A 22,873-nucleotide genomic window follows, 5' to 3' on the forward strand; every position below is an offset into this window, starting at 1 on the left:
AAGTGCTTGTTTGATCAATATTTTTTCTTAAGTAATTTCATTTTGTGTATTTGGAAAATAAGTGATGGTAATCTTTTAGAAAACAGATATTAAAGTCTACAAAAATTGAAAGTTATTTAATTTCACACAAACCATTCAAATATAACCTATTTTTTTTCAATTTCCCAGTGCACTACATGTTGAAAATGGCATTCATTTATGTTCCTAATAGACACATAGTTTAAAGAACACAACTTAAAGTAAATTCAAAGATATCAATGAAATATGTGACCAAAAAGAGTTTACAGGGTATCTGATAAAATTTTCAAATGCATCTAAATCTTACTGAATTTTTAAAAACATGTTTTCGGTCATCCTGAAAATTATTCCCATCCTGAAATATTATAAGAGCCCAAATCATTACATACAGAAAGAATTCCAACTGCAGGAAGCACAATAAGAAATTTTTGAACGTTATTTTTCACCTGTGTGCACAGCGTACTTGTAGATTGCCATTTCTGTGGAAACATCTATAGGCCCAGGGCCAGAGGGACAAAAATCTGCAAGATTATACCTTGACTTTCTCCTTACTGCATCCACAGAGGCATATGGCCTGAGGTAGAGGTACAGTGTCTTGAAGATAGCTGACACTCCCCTTCTCCTTAGTCTCTTCCCCTCCCCCAAGGAAATGGGAGATCCACACGAAAGGCAAAAGCAATTATCATTAAGACTGATTTGTACTAGGGCTATCAAGAAATTTAAAAAATTGATTGTGATTATTCGCACTGTTAAAAAGATTAATTGAGCAATTAATCATACTTAAACAATAATCAAATACCGTTTAATTTTTTTGATGTTTTCTACATTTTCAAATATATTGATTTCAATTTCAACACAGAATACAAAGTGTACAGTGTTCACTTTATATTTATTTTTATTACAAATGGTTGTACTATAAAAAGACAAAAGAAATAGTATTTTTCAATTCGCCTAATATAAGTACTGTAGTACAATCTCTATCATGAAAGTTGAACACACAAATATAGAATTATGTACAAAAAAACTGCATTCAAAAATAGAACAATGTAAAATTTTAGAGCTTGCAAGTCCACTCAGTCCTACTTCTTGTTCAGCCAATCACTCAGACAAACAAGTTTGTTTACATTTACAGGAGATAATGCTGCCCGCTTCTTGTTTACAATGTTACCTGAAAGTGAGAATAGACGTTCTCATGGCACTGTTGTAGCTGGCACTGCAAGATATTTACATGCCAGATGCGCTAAAGATTCACATGTCCCTTCATGCTTCAACCACTATTGCAGAGGACATGCATCCATGCTGATGATGGGCTCTGCTCCACAACCATCCAAAGCAGTACGAACCAACGCATGTTCATTTTAATCATGAGTCAGATGCCAGCAGCAGAAGACTGATTTTCTTTTTTGGTGGTTCGGCTTCTATAGTTTTCGCATCAGAGTGTTGCTCTTCTAGGACTTCTGAAAGCATACTCTACACTTTGTCCCTCTCAGATTTGGAAGGCACTTCAGATTCTTAAATCTTGGGTTGAGTACTGTAGCTATCTTTACAAATCTCACATTGGTACCTTCTTTGCATTTTGTCAAATCTGCAGTGAAAGTGTTCTTAAAACGAACAACAATATGTACTGGGTCATCATCCAAGACTGCCATAACATGAAACCAGAGCAGGGGACGTACAATTCTCCCCAAGGAGTTGAGTCAGAAATTTAATTAATTAATTCTTTTTTTTAATGAGCATCATCAGTACGGAAGCATGTCCTCTGGAATGGTGGCTGAAGCATGAAGGGGCGTGTGAATGGTTAGCATATCTGGCACATAAATACCTTGCCATGCTGGCTACAAAAGTGCCAATCAAATATCTGTTCTCACTTTCTGATGACATTATAAATAAGAGAAGGACAGCATTATCTCCTGTAAATGTAAATAAATTTGTTTGTCGTAGAGATTGGCTGAAAAAGAAGTAGGGCTGAATGGACTTGTAGGCTCTGAAGTTTACATTGTTTTGTTTTTGAGTGCGGTTATGTAACAAAAAAATTCCATTTGTAAGTTGCACTTTCAGGACAAAGAGATTGCACTACAGTACTTGTCTGAGATGAATTGAAAAATACTATTTCTTCTGTTTATCATTTTTACAGTGCAAATATTTGTAATCAAAATATATACTTTTATTTCAATTACAACACAGAATACAAGATATATATGAAAATGCAGAAAAACATCCAAAATATTTAATAAATTTAAATTGGTATTCTCAATTAAACCTGCGATTATTTGTGATTAATTTTTTTTTAGCTAATCACGTGAATTAACTGCGATTAATCGACAGCCCTAATTTGTACATATGAATAATCAGACAAAACCAGCATTCCTGTTATCAAATAGATTAATTTGCTTCTGTATTTGGTTAAAAGAATCTGGCAGCAAAGATATTTCCTTATATAATAGACCTGATCCTGTCCCACTGAAATCAACAAGAGATTTGACATTGACTTCCTAGGGGTAGAACTGGGCCCAAAAAGAATACTAATCAAATCTAACACAGTGGTTAAGTGAGAAACATGTATTATTATATAATAAGTATACAAGAGTGTAACAGTGGCTTTTTATTAAACTATCAATTTTACTAATTAGTCACAATTTTTATCCTCAAGAAAGATTTCTATAAAAGGTGTAACATAGTATAATTTATATGTTAAAACTACATTAATGATCCAATTCTGACCATTGATTCTGTATTCAACTCCCAATAACTTTAATGGCACACAAAAACACACATGACAAGGACAAAATCTGGCCATACATGTGGGAAATGTATATTTTAAGAGAGTTGTAATAGTCTATAATTACCTGAAATATTCTCTCTGAAGTCTGCGGTGTGGCTGCAGGAGAGTATGTGGGATCCATTTCTGTAAACTCCTCTGCAAAGTTACTAACATCCAACTCATCCCGGATTACTGGTTTAAATGGCGCTGGTATTTTTTTGGCAGCTAAATCGTCCCAGTTTATTTTCTAAACCAGAAATAACAAATGAACTTTGAATCAAAATGTAAATTTAACAAGACAGACATATTAAAAGGAGAGATTAATATTTCCAAATTGAAACAGCCCCTGTTCACTGCCTCTAGAAGTCAGGAAGAACTGTTGAGGCTACATCCCCTTATATATTCCTCAAGTTGGAGGCAGAAGAATAAGCAGCATTTGTGCATGGTCATATGGACACTGCTCTCAAAAAAAAAAAAAGTCTGATTGTGTGCTGAGAATGAATACTTCAGTTTGAGCAGGGATCTGTCCACACAATGTTTGAAAAAAGTAAACATCCATCAGTTATAAAAATAATTCCCACACCATTGTTTTGAACAAATCTATAACCTAATAAAAAAAATGGCAAATTTGAAATATGGCAAGGAAATAATGCACAATGAGAAAAGGCACCTGAGTCTTCCAGTGAAAATGGTTCTGATTTCACTCAGTTATGACACATTGAAAGGGAAATTTCTTACCTGATAATTTTCTGTTAGCAGCTTCTCTCTGAATTCATTACTAATGGACTAATGCCCCACCCCCCACCCCTGTGGAATTTGGAGATGGTCCAATGTCGTTGCTAGAAGGCCCAAAATTAAGCTCCACCCTTCAGCTCAGGCCACCAGTCTTCTTCCACAGCTGCAGAAACAGTCCAGAAACCCATTATTAGCACTAAGAAAACATGATATAATGCATTAAATTGGCCTCAATACAATATATGTCTAAGTCTCCCTTTAGAGAAAATTTCAAATTACACTCTGGTCATTTACCAGACTACCAGGGTGGGTTGAATTCAGAGAGAAGCTGCTAACAGAAAGAAAATTATTAAGTAAGAAATTTCTCATTCTATTGCACAGCTTTTCTCCTCATCCATTACTTATAGGAAGGAGTGATCAGTAAATTCAAGAAGCGTAGGGGGTGGGGCTCAGGAGGGCAGATATACTATAATAATTAAACAACAGGCAAGAATGGAGATGCCTCCAGATAAAGCAAGAACTTCATAAACTAAGGAGTTACATAGGAACCAACTCAGTAGCACCTTCCTATTAAAAGACATCTCTGAAGAGAAATTAAAATTTACTCTGCAAATCTTCTTCAGCCTTCCTCTAGGGGCTTCTGTGAATAGTCTACCAAATGCCTAATACACCAATTAGTGCATGGATTTTATGTCTTGCCTGCAGCAACCTTGAGGATGTAAGGCCTTGGCATTTTGGACAGAATGAAATGGACAGGATACAATTGACATATGTACGCCATATCCTTGAGATATATCTTTAGGGCTGTGGAATACCCATTTATGCCACAACCTTCCAAGGGTTAGAACAAAATGATGGGAGAACTATTTCCCCAGAATTGTGAAAAGATGAACTTACTTTAAACAAAAAGGTATCTGAAGTTATAAGAATAACCTTTTTCCTAATGACAAAAGCAGGGGGGTTCTTGTACATATATGGGGACTAATTTCAAAACTTGCTTTTCAGAGGTAATGGCAACAAGAAAGGCCAGCCTCAGGCTTCTTTAATTTGTCATTGTGATTAAACTGGGCACCAAATACTCAAAAAGAGAATCTGATGTGCCTGTCTACAAAATACCACTATGGCTGGTAACCACACATTTAAGATGCTTGATTGTTGGACTCCAACCAAACCTCCTGGAGAAACACTAGTGTAACAGAGATCACCAGAACGTTGTGTTTATTATTTGTATTACAATAGCATCTAGAAATCAGGGCCACGTAGTGCTGAGCACTGCCCCAAAGAGCCTGCGATTTCCCCTCGCACCAGAAATGTAAATTTGACCAGATTAATGATGAAATATCCTGGCTGAGTTCTGTGTGGATACCAAACTATCAGAAGTTAATGGACAATTCATGGTGAACTACATTTGTCTTCCAATGCTCATTCTGTTAACTGTGAGCAGTATGAATGGAGTCACTGCTACAAAAAAAGTCATGTGTTTTCTGCATGAAAAACACGAAGTCTTTGGCTATCTGGAAAGTTTAAAGTGCTTTCTGGGTCAGTGGAGCACTAGGAAGACCACCACAACTCTCCCTTTTCCGTGTCCTTTATGTGAATTGTCTTCAAAGATAGATTCTTTTTGGCCCAGGACATTTTTCTATTGGCACAGACCTCTGGTTATTCCGTGGTTTTGGAAGGTATACAAACATTTAATCATAAGCCAACCTTTAATGAGATGGGATGCTTCCTCTGCAAGTACCATAATTGCCCACTATGTGGTATCTTGCATCTTCAACTGATTCAGCTATCAGTCACTGGATACTGGATTCAACAGACCACTGGTTCTATTCTATAGTGCCATGTTTGTTGTTTTTTAAGACACACCGATAGAGATGTTGTAATGAATTTAAAGGATGTGTATTATGAGATTTTAGAAATTTGTCTTCCAAGTATACTTGCTTCCATAGTGAGTATGCAAGGGTCTACAATGAAATTAGGGTTGGCTTTCAGCATGTTGTTTGTACCTACCTGCCCACAAAGGATAATATGGATCTGAAAATGATACCTAATTTTGCACTGCATCAAGTGCATGGGTCTATGACCCCAGAAGGAATTTCAGTAGGCGCATTTTGAGAAACCCACTCAGAGGATGAAGTTGATGTACGGCACTAGCAATCCTAGCCTTTGGATGAACCTTCAGGAAATGACTGATGCAATAAAGTTATGGTTCTTTGCAGATCTTTATCTTTTTCTTAAAATTACAGCAAGAACCAGCTCTGTTTTCACTTCTGGCAATATATCTACACTGCCATTATAAACCCAAGGCTGGTCCAAGATAGCTGACTTGGGCTTGCATGTTGTTTATGCATGAGTATAGAGTGTAACGTGAGACCTTTGCCTTGCTGTGACTATCACCAGACACTTAAGACTCTGCGTAGAGAAAGGATCAGAAGGAAGACTCTTGCACAGGAATTGTGAGGTTCCAGACACAAAGGTTCTTTTTATCTGGCAGGCTGAGGATTTTTTTGGTTTAGAGGAAAATTAATCTGGCTTTCCTTTGAAGCTTCTGCTCCAGCTTCCCCTCTCTGCCAGGGAACAGTCCCTTCTTGGATACCCTTGGTGTTGGCAACAACCAATGAATGGCTATGATAGCTTTGACTGCAAGGGTTGAGGACTCTCTATAATCTCAGCGACTAATCTCTCTAAAGTTTCCCTAAAAAGCTCCTCACGTCTAAGTCCAGATGTACAAGGTATTCATTTAGGATGCATGATGGCCATTCATGGGCATAACATCACTTCCTTATAACCAAGAAGTTAGAATTCCTTCTTTGTCACAAATCACATCAAAGGTTTGACCAAGACAGAACCTGGGTCCCAGCAAGGTTCACACTCCTAGACAATGAATCACTTGTTTTTCAAAAAACAGATTTTCCTCACTAAATATATGAAGGACCTTTGGTCTGAATGGCTATAGTGAGGCTTAGAAATTGCTGTGCAGTGAATCATCATTCTTATGGTCTAGGGCCTTTTGGAAGGAATTCCCCTTCTGAAGTTGTGACTCTGTCTTTCCCTGAGGGAACTTCTGCTGTACCACCTTTAGGCTCCCCATATTTACAAAATTTGTTTTTATATACAAATTTTGTTTTAATATTTGGTTTATCAGATGTGCTCTTTTGAATCTCATGATGCTCTCAAAGAAGGCATCAATAGGAAACCATATATCTAATAATGCTTGAAATGGAAGATACTTCACTAATATTAATTAGTTTCTTGCAAGCCACTGACTGACATTCTGTCCGGAAAAGGTCCTGTGTTTTGTCTGGGCTTTTTTCCCTGATGTTGCATGTATAGTACTTTTTCCCCTGGCTATGTACAGAGGGAGGTAGTCTATTATTCATCCTAGCATGGGGCCCACACAATTTCAGAGGGATACTGGTGTACATAGCTTGATTGTAGAAGTGGCTCACTAGATTGCCCCCAAAAGCCTCAAATGCTGCCTGTCTGCTCCAGGCATGATCCTCATGTTCTGGTCACAGAATGCCTGAAGTGCTCTTAGGGTTATAATGTGGACCCTGACTGTAGAGCAAGGCTGGAGGGACACAGAGACCCTTGTCAACTTTTTAGACTATGAACTCCTTTCCCTGGTAGAGCAAGGATTTATGGCTGATGATCAGAAGGCCCAATTCCCATTCTGCTGTTGCTTTCCCTGGCAGGGTGAGGGTTCCCAAACCCATTAGGCTGCAGCCTGAGGCAGAGCTGCATAGAAGGACACAGGCTATTTCTAGAGGCCCACACATGCTGGGATGGGGAAAGGATGGGGAAGGGCCATGTGCATGATACAGAGCACTATGAGTAGGGTCCTACCAAAGTCACACTCCATTTTTGTCAATGTCATGGTCATAGGGATTTAAAAATAATAAATTTCATGATTTCAGGTATTTAAATGTGAGATTTCACAATGTTGTAAGTGTAGGCGTCCTGACCCAAAAATGAATTTGAGGGGGAGGGGAGAGGTTACAAGGTTTTGTAGGGGGTGTTGTGTACAGCTACCCTTACTTTTTCACTGCTGCTGGCATGGTATGGTATTGCCACCCTTACTTCTCCACTGCTCCTGGCTGGGAGTTGCCTTCAGAGCTGGGTGTTTGGCCAACAGCTGCCGCTCTCCACCCACCCAGCTCTGAAGACAGCGCAAAAGGGTCGCAATACCCCCACTGCAACTCCCTTTTGGGTCAGGATTCCCAATCTGAGAAATGCTGGTCTCCCTCTGAAATCTGTATAGTGTAGGGTAAAGGCACACAAAGGACCAGATTTCACAGGAGGAGGGAGGTCAGGTTTCACAGTCCATGATGCATTTTTCATGGCCATGAATTTCGTAGGGCCCTAACTATGAATCAAAGAAGATTAGGGTTGGAAGAGACCGCAGGAGGTCATCTAGTCCAACCCCCTACTCAAAGCAGGACCAACCAAATCATCCCAGCCAGGGTTTTGTCAAGCCAGGCCTTAAAAAGCTCCAAGGATGGAGATTCTACCACCTCCCTAGATAGCCCATTCCAGTCCTTCACCACACTCCTAGTGAAATAGTTTTTCCTAATATCCAACCCAGACCTCCTCCCAACTTGAGACCATTGCTTCTTGTTTTGTCATCTGCCACCACTGAGAACACACTAGATCCATCCTCTTTGGAACCCCCCTTCAGGAAGCAGAAGGCTGCCATTAAATCTCACCTCACTCTGACTGAATAATCCCAGTTCCCTCAGCCTCTCCTGATAAGTCATGTGCTCCAGCTCCCTAATAACTTTCGTTGCCCTCCACTGGACTCTCCCAAATTTGTTACATCCTTTCTGTACTAGGGGGGACCAAAACTGGACGCAGTACTCCAGATGTGGCCTAAGAGGCCACGTGTAAACTACTCACCAGATCAGTGGTAGTAATCGCTCTATCGGGGATCGATTGATCATGTCTCATCTAGATGAGATAAATCAATCCCTGAATCAACACCCGTACTCCACCTCGGCAGGAAGAGTAAGCGGACTTGACGGGGAAGCTGTGGCGATTTGCGGTAAGTCAAACTTATCATCCACAAACTTGCTCAGGATGCAATCCATCCCATCGTCTGGATCATTAATGAAGATGTTGAACAAAACTGGCACCAGGACTGACTCCTGGGGCACTCTGCTTGATACCTGCTGCCAACTGTGAGAGCCCCCGGTGGGAGAAAAGCTACAGCAAACACTCCCTTGTGGGGGAGAAGACACAGGACAAAAAGTTTAACCTCTGATTTTCACCTCACTTGTTCTTTAACAATAGTAATCCCTACTTTTTGAAGGACACGCTTGCTTTTGCCTTTTTAGGATTCAGAGTCTCTGGGGCTTGCAAGACTCAACCTCCCCCACCCCCACCCCCCAACGTATCATGAGAATTCCCTGATTCATAGTGGAAGGAATGGGAGCTGTGTATAAGCCATGTTTCTTTCCCCAAGAAACTAGAGACCCACTTCAGTATCTTGTGACAGTGGTGAGGAAGCAGCAGGGGGAAGACTATGGATCCTTTCAGGGGTTTTCCCTTGCCAGTCCAGGTCTGTTGCAGGACTTATCCCCCTCCATCTGGCTGGATAGTTTCCTTCTCATCCTTAGACTCTCTCCACAAAAGCTCAGGAATTCCAATTGAGCTCTTCGGCACTGGAGTCCTGGTTCCTTGTGGGAGGGTGGGGACCAGACATACTGGTCTTTTTCTGAGCCCCAGCTAGGTAGGAACAGATAAGGCATAATTCACTCTCTGTAGAGCCTGTAAACGCTGCCTCATTTAGGGAACACTGCTTATATTTAAGCTAGGTGGTTGCAGGAGAGCTCTACTATGCCTGAGTGGGGGGAAGAGGAATCCAGCAGGGAGCTACTGCAGCTGCAGATCGAGATGGTTGAAACCACGATGTTGCTATTTACCCAATCCAGATGATGAGGAGAATGATTATAAATTGCAACTGCATGAAAATGAATAAAACGAAAGGTTTGAAAACAAAAATGATTGTGAAAAGCGGAACCACCAACTTGTTCTACTGCTGGATGCAGAAAATCTGGTGGCTTGATGCGCTGAAGGATGGAGTTTAGTCATAGAGTCTCCAGCAACAAACGTGGACTGCCTCCAAATTCCAGAGAGGGAGGGAATTAGCCCATAAGTAATGAATGAGGATAGAAGCTGTGAAACAGAAAAAAAAAAAAAATCAACTTTGCGCACTCACACTATATTCTGAACAGGATTTGTTCACAATAAATAATAAAGATAATAAAATACACATATAAGGAATGCTATAGAATGAAACCACACATAATTTACTATGTTCCTATAACATGTGCAAAGCAATGATAGTAGGACAATGACTTTCAAAGTTTCAGTTTGGACAGATTGGGGAGGATACGAGACCAGGCAACAGAAACGTATAGTAACTAACACTGGAGATGACCAGCATATAGATAAAGACTTTAACGGTGAGAATAGTGAAAAAAGAGCAGACTTGAGGTATATGAAAAAGACAATCGATACACTTTTACAAGATACTAGATATGTAGGGTGCAGATGCAGCAGAAAAGGAAATAATAGTCAAAGATTACACCAGTGTAATTTTATACATGATCTGTTTCCCCCCTTCTCTCCTGGTCAAAATAATTTCTGACAAAACTTCCTAACCACTGCTCTTCTTCACCACACTTGTTGAGCTCCATGTCTTACGGAGAGTTATGACACTGTGATCTCCATGAGGGACTCAGCAATACAGGATTTGCTTTCATTTGCGCAACATCACAAATACCGAGACCCTTACAAGTGACTTAGCAAATCTCACCCTAGATCAGTGGTTTTCAAATTCTAGGTCGTGGAATATAAGGCACTGGGTTGTGGTGGCTCTGGTCAGCACTGCCATATGGGCCATTAAAGTCCCGTTGGCGGTGCTGCTCCTCTAAGACAAGCTAGTCCCTACCTATTCTGACACCATGCTGCACCCTGGAAGCGGACAGTTGGGGCTACTAGGTGATACCGTAATACAAATTAAACAACACATTAAATTAATAAACAAACAGTGGCAACAAAACAAGCTGTTTTGCAGGGGATAGGAGCTCTGTAAGTCTAGATCCCTGAGGCAGGGAATTTTATGTGAGGTTCTTGAGTAACAGTCCATTCAACCAAAGCGCAGCATTAACAGACATTAAAAGGAGCTGTGCTCAGACCTCAGCTGGAAGTATGTATCTGCATACTACAAGCCTTTGGGGTAATGAAGAAGCAGCAGAAGCATAAGGAATACCTGCAACACCCCCCTCCAAATTAAGGAAAGAAATCATGAGAATTTTAAAAGTAATTTTTCTGACAATTTTTGGCACTTCTGTCTAAGTAGTGCTGTACAATACAGTATTTGAGTCTTAATGCACCTCGTTGAAACAGGACTAAACTAAGTACATTAACTATTAATGTGCATCAGCAGGGCCCATATGGACAGTTAGTCTGTGGCAGGCTAGAGTCACAAATTCATACCCCATAAGAACATAAGGATAATCCATACTGGCGCAGACCAATGGTCCATCTAGCCCAGTATTCTGTCTTCTGACAGTGACAGGTGATTTAGAGGGAACAAACAGAACAGGATAATCATTAAGTGATCCTTCCCTGTAATCAAGTTTCAACTTCCAGCTGTTGGGATTTAGGGACACTTAGAAAGCGGGGTTGCATCCCAGACCATCTTGGTTATAGACATTGATAGACCTATCCGCCATAATCCTCCAGTTGCATCTACCAGTCTAATACCAGGTTTTCCTTGGGAAGGGAGATCATCTTGTTATGCTGTCTGTTGTGTACACTGATTTCAACCACTTCTGGAGTGAACAAAGGTGAAATCTGGCATGCTGTGACATGTACATACACACTGACATGTGCCTAAGCAGCTATGGATAGTTTTCATTGGTTGTAATAGTGTATGCACATGAAGCTGCCATATGGCGTCTATCATTAGAATCTGTTCCAGTATGTATGCCTTCAACAATTTGATATCTAATACTGCTCCTATGAAATTCGATGCTTTATGCTGGAGTCAGTGTGGATTTGTCTTTGCTGACCTTCAGGTCCACAGAGATGAAGAGGTTTGAGGTCTTGACTAGACACTTTGACTTGCTATGGAGAAGAGCTTCGTATCAGCCATTTGTCTACGTACAGGTAAACCTGGACTCCTTGTCTTCTTAGGTGTGCTGCCACCACCGTGAGGAACTTGGTAATATCCTTGAGATAGTGGAAAGACCAAAAGGTAGGACTATTGTACAGATAGTGAGATGCCTCCAGGGTGGATTAAAAAAATGCAGTTTTTTGGAAGAAAAAAAGATTTTTTAAAATTTAAATCTTACTTTTTATTTTGTTATTTAAGCTACTTTTTTTTTCTTTTTAAAAATAAACCTGTTTAAAATGAAATCTGAATGTACAAGAACATATGTTAAGGCCAAAAGTTCAAATTTCTTAAAACATTTAAATAAAAAAATAAATATGCTGAACGCACAGCCCTCTATCAAAGTGTTTGAGTTAAAGAATGCTTTTCTACAAAAAGAAAGATATTTTCCCCCTATTCTTACTTTTGAGGTCAAGCTTTATAAAAATATGGCCCAACAGGTCAGCCTAAGTAACTTTCTCATTTTCAAGAGACTTGGGTGAAACTAGGAACTTACTGCTCCTGTCACTTTCACCTAGGCATATTTGAAGATATTTTCAGGGTGACCTGAAATAATCAGTTTAATTTATTGACTACAGTTAATCCCTGTTTAATAAATCATTTAGTTGCAAATGTGAAATAAATTTTGGATACATAAACATCTCTTATCAAATATTTAAGATTGTTTTGTTTAATAAAAAAAATTCTATCCTGTTTTGTGTGTTTAATTAAATTCCACTTACCATCCTAATGCAGTTTGACACAAATCATAAGCAAAAAGTTAACTCAATAAGCAATATATCATTCACAATTTTCTAACATATTAAAATGTACAATTAATAAGAATCTGAAAATATTAAGCTATACAATTCCTTAAATAACTGTATATTATTATAGTGTACTTTCCTAGGCAGAAAAAAGATGCATCAAACCTAGTGTAAAGGTTCTATTTCTAAATCAATGCATTTTAATGGTCATATCAACTAATGAGAAAGCACCTTTCTTTAGGAAATAAAAAGAATAAATGAAAAATTTGATTAAAATAGGTTATTTAAATCAAGGCTTTCTACTTAGTGATTAAAATCAATCTTGATTTAAATCAATCCATCCTGGATGTCCCTACTGATAACTGTAGAAATTTTCTGTGTGCTAGGAGTATTGAGCTCTGGAAGAAGGCATCATGCAGTCGAAGAGTCATGAACAAGTCCATGGGATCCAGTGAGGGGATGATAGAGACTAGGTGACCATCCTGAACTTGAAATGACAAATGAAGGCATTGAGATGTTGAAGGTCTAGAATGGGTCTCCACCCATGTCTCTTCATTGTGATCAAGCAATAGTGGGAGTAGAAGCCTTCCCTCTGAATCCTCGAGGTGTGACATTGGCAGATCAGGTACCAGCTCATGCCAAGGCCCCTAGCGCTCAACTGTACACTGACACTATATAGCTGCAAAACCAACAAGGAGTCCAGTGGCACCTTAAAGACTAACAGATTTATTTGGGCATAAGTTTTCATGGGTAAAAAACCTCACTTCTTCAGAGGTTACCCCCGATACGATATAGCTGGAAACCAGTCTGGCTCACCCTGTGTGTTAGTCTTGTTAAAACAGGTATTAGATTTATAAAAATGTGTTTAGTGTTTAGACTTTATGAAATGCTTGTGAGTTGCTGCATGCACTAATCCAACAGCCCAGGTTATAAAAGTAGCATCAAACGTTTGCTCTGAAGCTCTAAACCTCCCCAGTAAAGAGAGATGCATTACCAAGTGTGAAATACTAGTTCTCCCCAAGAGGTATCTGTGACAGGTTCAGTCACAGAAAGTCCCTCAAGACTGTCACTAGATGTGCTGGGATACCGCTGAAAGCCAACCCCCCTGCCAGAGAAGGCTTCCCTCCACTCCCCTCTTGCTCAGTTAGACACTCTAGTCAGCTACAGCACAGACTAAGAGGTTGGGCCATGCCCCCCTGCAGTGCACAGAAACTAAGATTCACTTAGCCCAGGGGTTTCTCAGTTAACGGACTTTCCCAGCACCCAGATTCAGTCTTTCTCGGAGCCTAAACCCCAAATGAATCCATTTTACTCTGTATAAAGCTTACACAGGGTAAACTCATAAATTGTCTGCCCTCTGTAACACTGATAGAGAGATATGCACAGCTGTTTGGTCCCCCAGGTATTAATTACTTACTCTGGATTAATTAATAGGCAAAAGTGATTTTATTAAATATAAAAAGTAGTATTTAAGTGGTTCCAAGTAATAACAGACAGAAGAAAGTAAGTTACCAAGCAAAATAAAACAAAACATGGAAGTCTAAGCCTAATACAATATGAAATTGAATATAGGTAAATCTCATCCTCAGAGAAACCCCTTTGTTCTTTTGTGCAAAGTCACAGCAACAAGATGGAATTTGTAGCCACCTGGGCAAGTCACATGTCCATAAATGATTCAGCTTTTTGCAGGCTGATGCCATTGTTTACTTGTTAGTATAAACGTTCCCAGGAAAGCTCAGATGTGGATTGGCATCTCCCAAAGATAACTGTCAGTTAAGTGTTTCTTGATTGGGCACTTACTAAAAATAGTCCTTTCTCAAGAAGCTGACCAAATGCTTCACTGATGCTACTTAGAATCAAATACATTGAGATAGAAATACATAGCCAATATTTATAACTTCAAAGACAAAAATGATGCACACGTACAGATAGCATAAACATAACCAGAAAATTACAGCCTTTCCATAGATAGATCTATCTATCTCCTAGAACTGGAAGGGACCTTGAAAGGTCATTGAGTCCAGCCCCCTACCTTCACTAGCAGGACCAAGTACTGATTTTTGCCCCAGATCCCTAAGTGGTCCCCTCAAGGACTGAACTCACAACCCTGGGTTTAGCAGTTCAATGCTCAAACCACTGAGCTATCCCTCACCCACCCTTACATGACCTCCTTTGTACAAGATTTGGTGCAACTATAAGACCTTGGTTGCCACAATGATCTATATGGTCACAGTTCATGTCAATAACGTCACAGTGTCATCTCCTGCCCAATAAAAGAAGGACCACAGACATCACTGTGGAACATCAGTGGACAAAATATTTTGCTGATTGCTTTCCCCTCAACCAAGATGATGTTCACAAGCACTCATCCCATCAGCTTGAACTCCGAGGGAATTAAAATTCCTTGTCAAGAAGAAATTGTTATGTCAATGCTGCTTGAACTCTGAAGGGCAAAGATTTCTAACCATAAGTAAGAGTTCCCTAGTGCTTGGCCTGGGTTAGCCCTAAAGGACATATAGAGCTTGATTATTATCAAAGTCTCTATTACCTTTTGGAACTTAAGGCTGTAACTCATTTGTGTGTGTATATTTACCTTTAATCTTGCAAATATTTTTTCTCATAAATAATAAGTCGGTAGTTAATTTACTATGGGACTGGCTACAAGCACTGTCTTGGGTAAAAGATCTAAGGTGTAATTGATCGGGGGTAAGTGACTGGTCTTCTGGCAGTGAGAGTAATCTGAATATTGCTGTGATCTTTGGTGTAAGGAACTATCTATTACAAAGGCAAGCATGCCTGGGTGGTAACACAGACTAGAGTACCCAAAGAGACTGTCTGTGACTCCATATTAAGGTTGTTATAGTGCTTGAGGAATTCACACTTGATACCTGGTTGGTGAAATCTAAGTTTAGAACTCAAAACTAGCTGGGGCTTGTGCCCTTCCTCTTTGCAGTCCGCCCTGAGGTTAGTAGTCATGCTCGTGAGCCACTCCTGTTGCATTTGAGAGCTTAATAAATCTCCTCTACTGCTCTCAAATGCAACAGGAAGTTGATTCCTTCTTGTATTTGTGACTCATGAGCTGGGTCCCTGAAGACGGACTGGGAGGGAGGAGAGGAGGTTGGAACAGTTTGAAATTAGATGGGATACTCCTTGTTTATGATCTCAAGGAGCCACCGGTCCACAATAATCCCAGACCAAGCTTCTTTGAAATAACAGAGGCAGCTGCCTAACAGAAAAATAGGGGATGGATTCAAAGATGATCCAGCTGAGCTCTTGATTGTCCCATTAAAACTGTTTGCAGGGCACCGGCCCCTGCTGCAAGGTTATCAAGGAGGTAGTTGAAAAGTGCCATTGATGGAAATGTTGGAGCTTCCTCAGTGGTTCTGGGGATGTTGTTGGAACTGCTCCTGGGGCTTGTATCTGAATGAAGACTGAGGCTGCTGTGGTGCTCCTTATGCTTAGGAGCTGGAACGTACAGCCCCAGTGAATGGAGGTTGCTCTCCAATCTGTTAGAAGGGCGCAGAGCTTCATCCATGCTGCTGTTGAAGAAGTCATTTCCTAGAAATGGCAAGTCCTCTCTGGTCACTTGGACCTCGCAAGGGATGCTGCAGCTAAGGAGACCACTTCATTGCCAGAACCATTCTAGTGGCAGTTTCTGACACATCCAGTGCTGTCTGGAGCACTGTTCTGGAGGTGAACTGTCCTTTTGTTATGTTGGATCTTAGTTCCTCTTAATATCCACTGGGGAGCCTGCTCGTGGCAAAAAAAAGTCATACTTTGCTGGGAGCACCTGATAGCTAGTAACTCTGAGCTGAAGATTCTCAGAGCAGTACACCTTCTATCCCACAAGGTCCAGCTTCTTTCGATTCCTTTCTCGGGGTGGGGGAGACCCTAGTTTGTCATTATGGCATCCCATGCAGCTTGCAGGAATCCAGGATGCGGTGCTGGAAAGACATACTCTAAGGCCTGGTCTACACTATGCCTTAAACCAATTTTAGCAGCGTTAACCCGATTTAACGCTGCACCCGTCCACACAACGAGGCCCTTTATATTGATATAAAGGGCTCTTTAAACTGGTTTCTGTACTCCTCCCCGACGAGAGAAGTAGCGCTGAAATCAGTATTACCGTATCAGATTAGGGTTAGTGTGGCCGCAAATCAACGGTATTGGCCTCCGGGCGGTATCCCACAGTGCACCATTCTGACCGCTCTGAATGCAATTAAGCTCACATACAAGAATACTGTATGGGAGAGTGGTCAAGAACTGTACATTTCCGTATTAGTAGAACTATCCAATATATGCCGTAGCAAGTTGTCTTTTGTTTTAATACATATTGACAATGGTTATTAAGTAATTAACATTTTTTCTCAGGAGAATTATTTAAAAAGTGGAACCGTCCGATCCCCAAGAATGAGTGCTTAGCTAAAGATGTAATTCGCGTCTTTTGATGAAAGATCTCAGAAAAGCTGGGCTGTCTGCGTCCAGGTTGTGCGATGAATCACAACATCCTTCTTCTCAGGTGGAAAGAAATAAAATCTTCATATAAATTATTCTTCTCATCCCTTCACCTCCTTTGGGAAATCTTGAATCAACCAATTTCCTCCTTTTGTCTATCATGAGCCCTGATTTTAGCAATATAGCTTAGCAGTAAACAAATCTTAACTGTCTAAAGTTGCACATTGCACTATGCGACGTGCGTTATGAATCAATACTCTTTACATTTACTCTAAATTTTTTAAATCTTATTGTTAAATAAAACAAAGGGATTGCAGACTTTGCAGGTTGTAAATAAATCAAATTTCCTTTGCTTGTCCTAACTTACTTAAATATTATAAAAGACTGTTAAAAATCAATTTACTTTTCACTATTTTATGCTGTCTGTTATCTACATCTTCCTTTAAGTTTGGATAATTTGGGACATGGAAACTGGTTAATTAATCCCATTTGTTAATATAGTCAGGTTCAGATTTCAGTGCAATTTTGTTGTTTGTGGTTCCAAATACTGAATAGAATGTTCTTGTGTAAAAAACAGCTATACAACTCTTCCATTGGCATTAAAGAAAAGAAAACTTGGAAACGATTCCTTTTAGTCTTAGAACATAATAAGATTTTATTTTTTAGAAAATTTCAATTTTAAACCAAATTTGGGATTGTCAGTTATTCCTTAAAATCACTATTCTTTATAAAATAGGGGTAAATTTTCGTATGCTGAGGAACAATCAGGGACTAATCGCACAAGTTAGTTTGGGAAAATTATTATAAATTTTCCCTTGAAAGCTCTATTTGACTTTCAACTATCCAATATTAGTCACTTAAAACATCCAGTTCCTTCTGTAATTCCTTTGAATTTCCTGTTTAAAATACTTAGACAAAGAGTTCCTCGTGCAGGCTTAATAGACAACCAGACGTATCTGGAGCATAAGCTTTCATGGGTGATATCCCACCATTCGTCAGATACGTCAGTTGAGCTGACGAAGTGGGTATTCACCACAGAAAGCTTATGCTTCCAATACTGTCTGTTAGCCTTAATAAGGTGCCAAAGGATCGTGCACCTTTTTACAGATCCAGAACTAACCACTAGGCCCCTCTGATGTTTAAATACTGTACAGAATAAATAAGCACTGACAAATAAATTTTATGAACAGCATTACTGTCTGTTTTCATTCTTTGAGTGTCTCGTGTTGATGATACCTTTTTTCTGCAGTGAGTGTTGCACATTCCATTCCACAGTATTGAATGGCAGCTAGGAATGTACAGAAGCAGTTTTCTGTTAACAGGCCTGCAATTATGGCCTCGAGTTCTGACAGGGTATATTTGCATGACAAGAATCACTCAGGTATGAATCCTGTCAACAGAACGCTCGGTGTAAGGTTGATTACGTGTTTCTATATGGCAGAAAAGACACACATTGGTTGTTATTGTTTCTGATCTGACTTATAATAATGCTGTGGATTTGTCCTCAATATTTTAATTAAATGGCGAGAGAGAGATTTAAAAAAAATTCTATGGCTGTTTCAACCATGTTCTAGGAAAGAATTTGTGCCTAAACAGTAGGTATGTCTTTTTAAGGAAATTAAGTAAGTATTGAGCAACCTTTTTCATTCTTTAAGCGATTGTACACAGATTCCATTCAGTTGGTATGCATATGTATTCATGCCACAAATCCCATTCTTTTTTAAATAGGAGTGTCCCTTTAGGGCTGTCGCCCTCGTGATTTGTGATGAAGCTTGTGGAGACCACCAGGACAGGCATAAGGATGATTAGACCTAACGAATCCTCAATCCTTCTTTGCGCCGTGGCTGTGCCACTCAAGACCATATGGTGGCCCATGTTTCTCTCAATGCTGCAAGAAATGTATTCATTATGTTGTTCTACCTTCCTATTTCAGCGTTGTCAGTGCGATCCTTTTTCTTTTTTTTTTAAAAATGAATTTAGATAGAAATTTCCGCCGTGTAGAAACATTGATAGGTGTATCCTCTTCCCCCCCCTCAGTACAGGGTTAAGCCCCATTCCCACTCCATACTGAGGCCAAAGTGAACAAATACTGATGTCCAGAATCAAGATCTGCCCTCTCTGTGATTCACAGAATGGGCCCTTCAGCTATCGGTCATTGCAAACTGCCTCCTAATACTTATTGAGGAGCAGCTTCCTAGCTGTTGTGTAGCGACTCTGCATATTGCCGGTCTTGATGCGATAAAAGTCTCTTGACGTATGCATATTGTCAACCTGTGAAACCTGCGTGAGCCCCAATCCTCTGGCCAAGTTATCCCAAGTGATCTCTCCGGAGTGTAGAATATGGTTCTCACTTCAACCTGTGTACCACTTACTGCAGACCCACCCTTGAGCCTCAATGTACGTGAAGGGCACTTACTAAATCTTGCTTTCAGTTAGCTTCAGCTTTTAACACAGTACGGCAACTAAGAAAGCTCCATGCTAGGACCAGCTGATCGGAACGGTGCTGATCTCCTCCTCATCTCAATGAGGAAAGGACAGTCCTCTATTAGTTCAGCTATCAGAGCCTTAAAGAACTGACCTTGCCTAACATGTGAAGGCAAAAACTGCACCACATGGACGGGGTCTCTCAGTACTCAACCATGCCTTTCCCCCATTGTCATTGAACCAGACTGACCCTGCACTGGCATTGCCAGCACCATAACTAGGACAACCTGTCACCAAGAACTGAATGCCAAACTTTGTGAATACCAAAGTTATGCGCCCTCATGACACTGGGGGCAAAAGGGGCATTGCCCAGCGGCACCAGGTATTTAAAGAACACCAGGGGGCCTGGTCTCGATACCGTGGACCTGGGGCCCTTTTAAAGATTGCTTGTGGGGACATAGGGCTTCTAGTGCACATCATTTATGCCTGCTCCGGTCCTCACAGGCAGCACGATTGGCCAGCGGAGCAGTCCCGTGGAAGTACAGATTCATCACTTTCGTCCCCAGGCCTCGCTCCCAGGGTGGCCCTGACCCTAGGCCGGAAATTCTGTGGCAGGCCTAACACCAAGCATCACATATGCTGAAGAATCACAAACAAGAGTTCTTTACCAGCAACGTGGTTATTAGCACGGATTGAATTTAGACACCGGCACCACTTAGTGGTGATGACTGGGCAGAGTACCCTGATCTTAAGCAGACTCACAGAGGCCAGATTCACATCTCACACGCTTCTGTCAAAACCAGCCATAGACCCTAACCAGACAGGACTCTCTTGAGGCTAATTCCTCATCCATGAAGAGTTACTTTGTCCTTTCATCTTTCTGGAGTGATATCAGCGACCTCCTTTACAGAATTAACAATCAACGCCTCTAAAAGGTGGCCCAGTGGTACATGGACAGTCAGTCCAGGGGAGGAGTCGCATAAGAGGCCATCACATGTTCCACGGCTCCTAGAGAACCACCAAGCTGGGTCATCCATGTGCGCCTATTCTGTCGTCAGTACCCACCAACACCAGGAATGTGACTGGGCCACTTGGGCATAAACCCTGCCATCATGGAAAATGGCCTCACCTCAACTATCTCAAAAACACCATGTCAGCCTTGCTCATAACATATGCTACAGTTGGCACCAATGTTCAACAACCCTAGTAGAGAGAGGGCAACAAGTGCTCAGTTGGGGAGACACCAAGCAGCCACTGGGCTCGCATCACTCCTCACATCCCCAGCAAAGCAACTGACTGTGCACATCGCAGTACACTCTCTGAACCAAGTGAATGTTTCACAGGATTTGCTGAGGAGCTACAGTGAATACTACTCAAATTTCTTTCCGAGATATCATGTTAAGAAAGAGCACAATCTATTAAACATTCTTCTGCCTCTCAGTTGGGTGAAGGCCTACTGATGAATGGCTTAAAGTTTATATGGTAACCACTTGGATCAATGTCCACTGCTCCAAATGGTCAGTTCTGGTGAAGAGATTAAAGGGTATGTCTTACACTATGTGGATTAGTCTGATGCCTTACATTAAACCAGTGTTGAAACCAGCATTTGATAAAGTCGAGTGCACGCTGGCCACACTAGCTACATAATTCGGTGTATGCGTCATGGCCGAGGCTACGTGCGATTCTCGAGCGTGCATGTGGTGATATCACGCAGTTACTCCCCGCCCATTGAATTTTAGGTGTTGACCGACCTCCATGCTACTGATTGGCAAAAGCGAGTTGTCGCGGGTGATCTGGGTAAATGTGTCACTTCAATTCCTTTCCTCTGGGAAAGCAATGGCAGACAATCATTTGCACCCTTTTTCCCTGGATTGCCCTGCACGTCCAATAGATGGCAAACCATGGAGTTGTTCAGCTTTTTTTTAGACATGTCCACCGCCGTACCCCATGCTCTACTAGGCATCGGGCACCAATTTCAGGGTAACCGCCAGCCCTTGCCGATCCCAGGGCCGCAAATCCTCAGGTGCGAGTAACCAGAGTCATGGCATGCACGTGCAGGCTACATGCTATGCAGTCGCTAACGCATTCATTTGCCTTTGTCAATGGTAGCAGAGACAGTTACCAGTTGTTCTGTACTGTCTGCTGTGCCCATTGTAAATTTGGCGTATTGAGATAGATGGTTATCACTCGTTCTGTACTCGGCTGCTCTATCAATGGGTGGCCCCCTGGCTGACCCGGATCCGGCCGGGGGCCAAAGACAAAAATGGAATGCTCCCGAGCAATCCTCCTCTTATGGTATCTAAAAAATAGTCAGTCCTGCCTAGGAATATGGTCAAGATGTAACTAGAGAACCAGTCGTGTACCAAGAACCAGAAGCACAGCCGTCCCATGTCAGATCCTCGCAGCAAATGATTGAGCTACATGCCATTCACAGGCTGCCCCTGCTACAACCCCACCCGATTGCTTTCCCTGCTTCCCCCATACACCTCCTGGACTGACTGTCGGTCTCCCCACATTATGTGTGATGAAGTAATTAAAGCATGCAAGGAATAAGAACAGTGACTTGTTTAGTGAGATAAAAATTGAGGGGAGACAGCTCAACTGCTTATGGATAGTCAGGCAGATACAGAATCTTTTCTTACATATGAAGAAGGGGGGGCTGTGGAGCCTTCCAGCCCCCCAGTTGTTGATGAGACGGTTACCAGTTCCGTTCTGTCCATCTATGGGAGATGACCAAGATCATTCCTATTTTTTACCCAGGGCGCCCTCCGGCCGAGCTCACCTGAGGCCAGCAGTAGTACTCAGGGACTTGATGAAACGGACAGATAGCAGTATACATATCCTGTACCGTCTGCCACCGGGGAGGGGAGGGGAGGATAGATGTGTTCACCTGCCTTGCAGCATCGCGTCCGCACCAGCATGCACGTTAGACTTAGTCGGTGACATTGAAAATTTGGTCAGAAACGATTTTTTTCTTTTCTTTCACCCCCATGTGGGGGTGGAGAGGAGGGATAAATTAGCGGCTTCTACCTGAACCACCCGACAATGTGTTTGACCTTACATGGTATTGGGAAGCTGCAGCCAAGAAATGCAATAGTACTTTTTCGGGAGATTGCTGGGCTTGTGGATAGCTTTGGAAAGTCCTTCAACGTAGACTGCTTCCTCCCTCCATTGAGTGTCCATTTGATTCTTTGGCTTTCCGATTGACGCTTGTCACGCAGCAACTGTGCTGTGGACTCTGTATATAGCCTGGAGATTTTTTTCAATGCTATTGGCATTTCGTCTTCTGGTAACGGAGCTGTGATAGAACAGATTTTGGTCTCCCAACAGGGTAGTCCAGTCTCTCCTGCACGCAGTCCATGCTTGGAGCTGCTTTTGGATTTTGGGACTGCATCCGTCAAACCCGTGCTGATCAGAGCTCCACTGGGCAAACGGAAATGAAAATTCCAAAGTTGCGGGCTTTTCCTGTCTACCTCGCCACTGCATCAAATTCAGATTTGCTGTCCGAGACCGTTGGTCAGTGAATGCCCGCTGCCCTTGCTGGGATCCACAGCG

General features: G+C 41.4%; 1 protein-coding gene across 4 annotated transcripts in view; it reads right to left on the reverse strand.

Annotated features, from left to right (window-relative positions):
- The window catches only part of RPS6KA5 (ribosomal protein S6 kinase A5), a 167,370-nt gene that overhangs the window by 36,042 nt on the left and 108,455 nt on the right, over positions 1 to 22,873 (reverse strand). For all 4 annotated transcript variants that reach the window (XM_032766512.2, XM_032766513.2, XM_075065641.1 and 1 more), the window contains one exon: positions 2,865 to 3,026. In XM_032766512.2, the coding sequence (XP_032622403.1) occupies positions 2,865 to 3,026 (162 nt within the window). The remainder of the gene's footprint in view (positions 1 to 2,864; positions 3,027 to 22,873) is intronic.

This window comes from Chelonoidis abingdonii, chromosome 4 (assembly GCF_003597395.2).
Source record: "Chelonoidis abingdonii isolate Lonesome George chromosome 4, CheloAbing_2.0, whole genome shotgun sequence".
In the NCBI taxonomy this organism is placed as follows: Eukaryota; Metazoa; Chordata; order Testudines; family Testudinidae; genus Chelonoidis; species Chelonoidis abingdonii.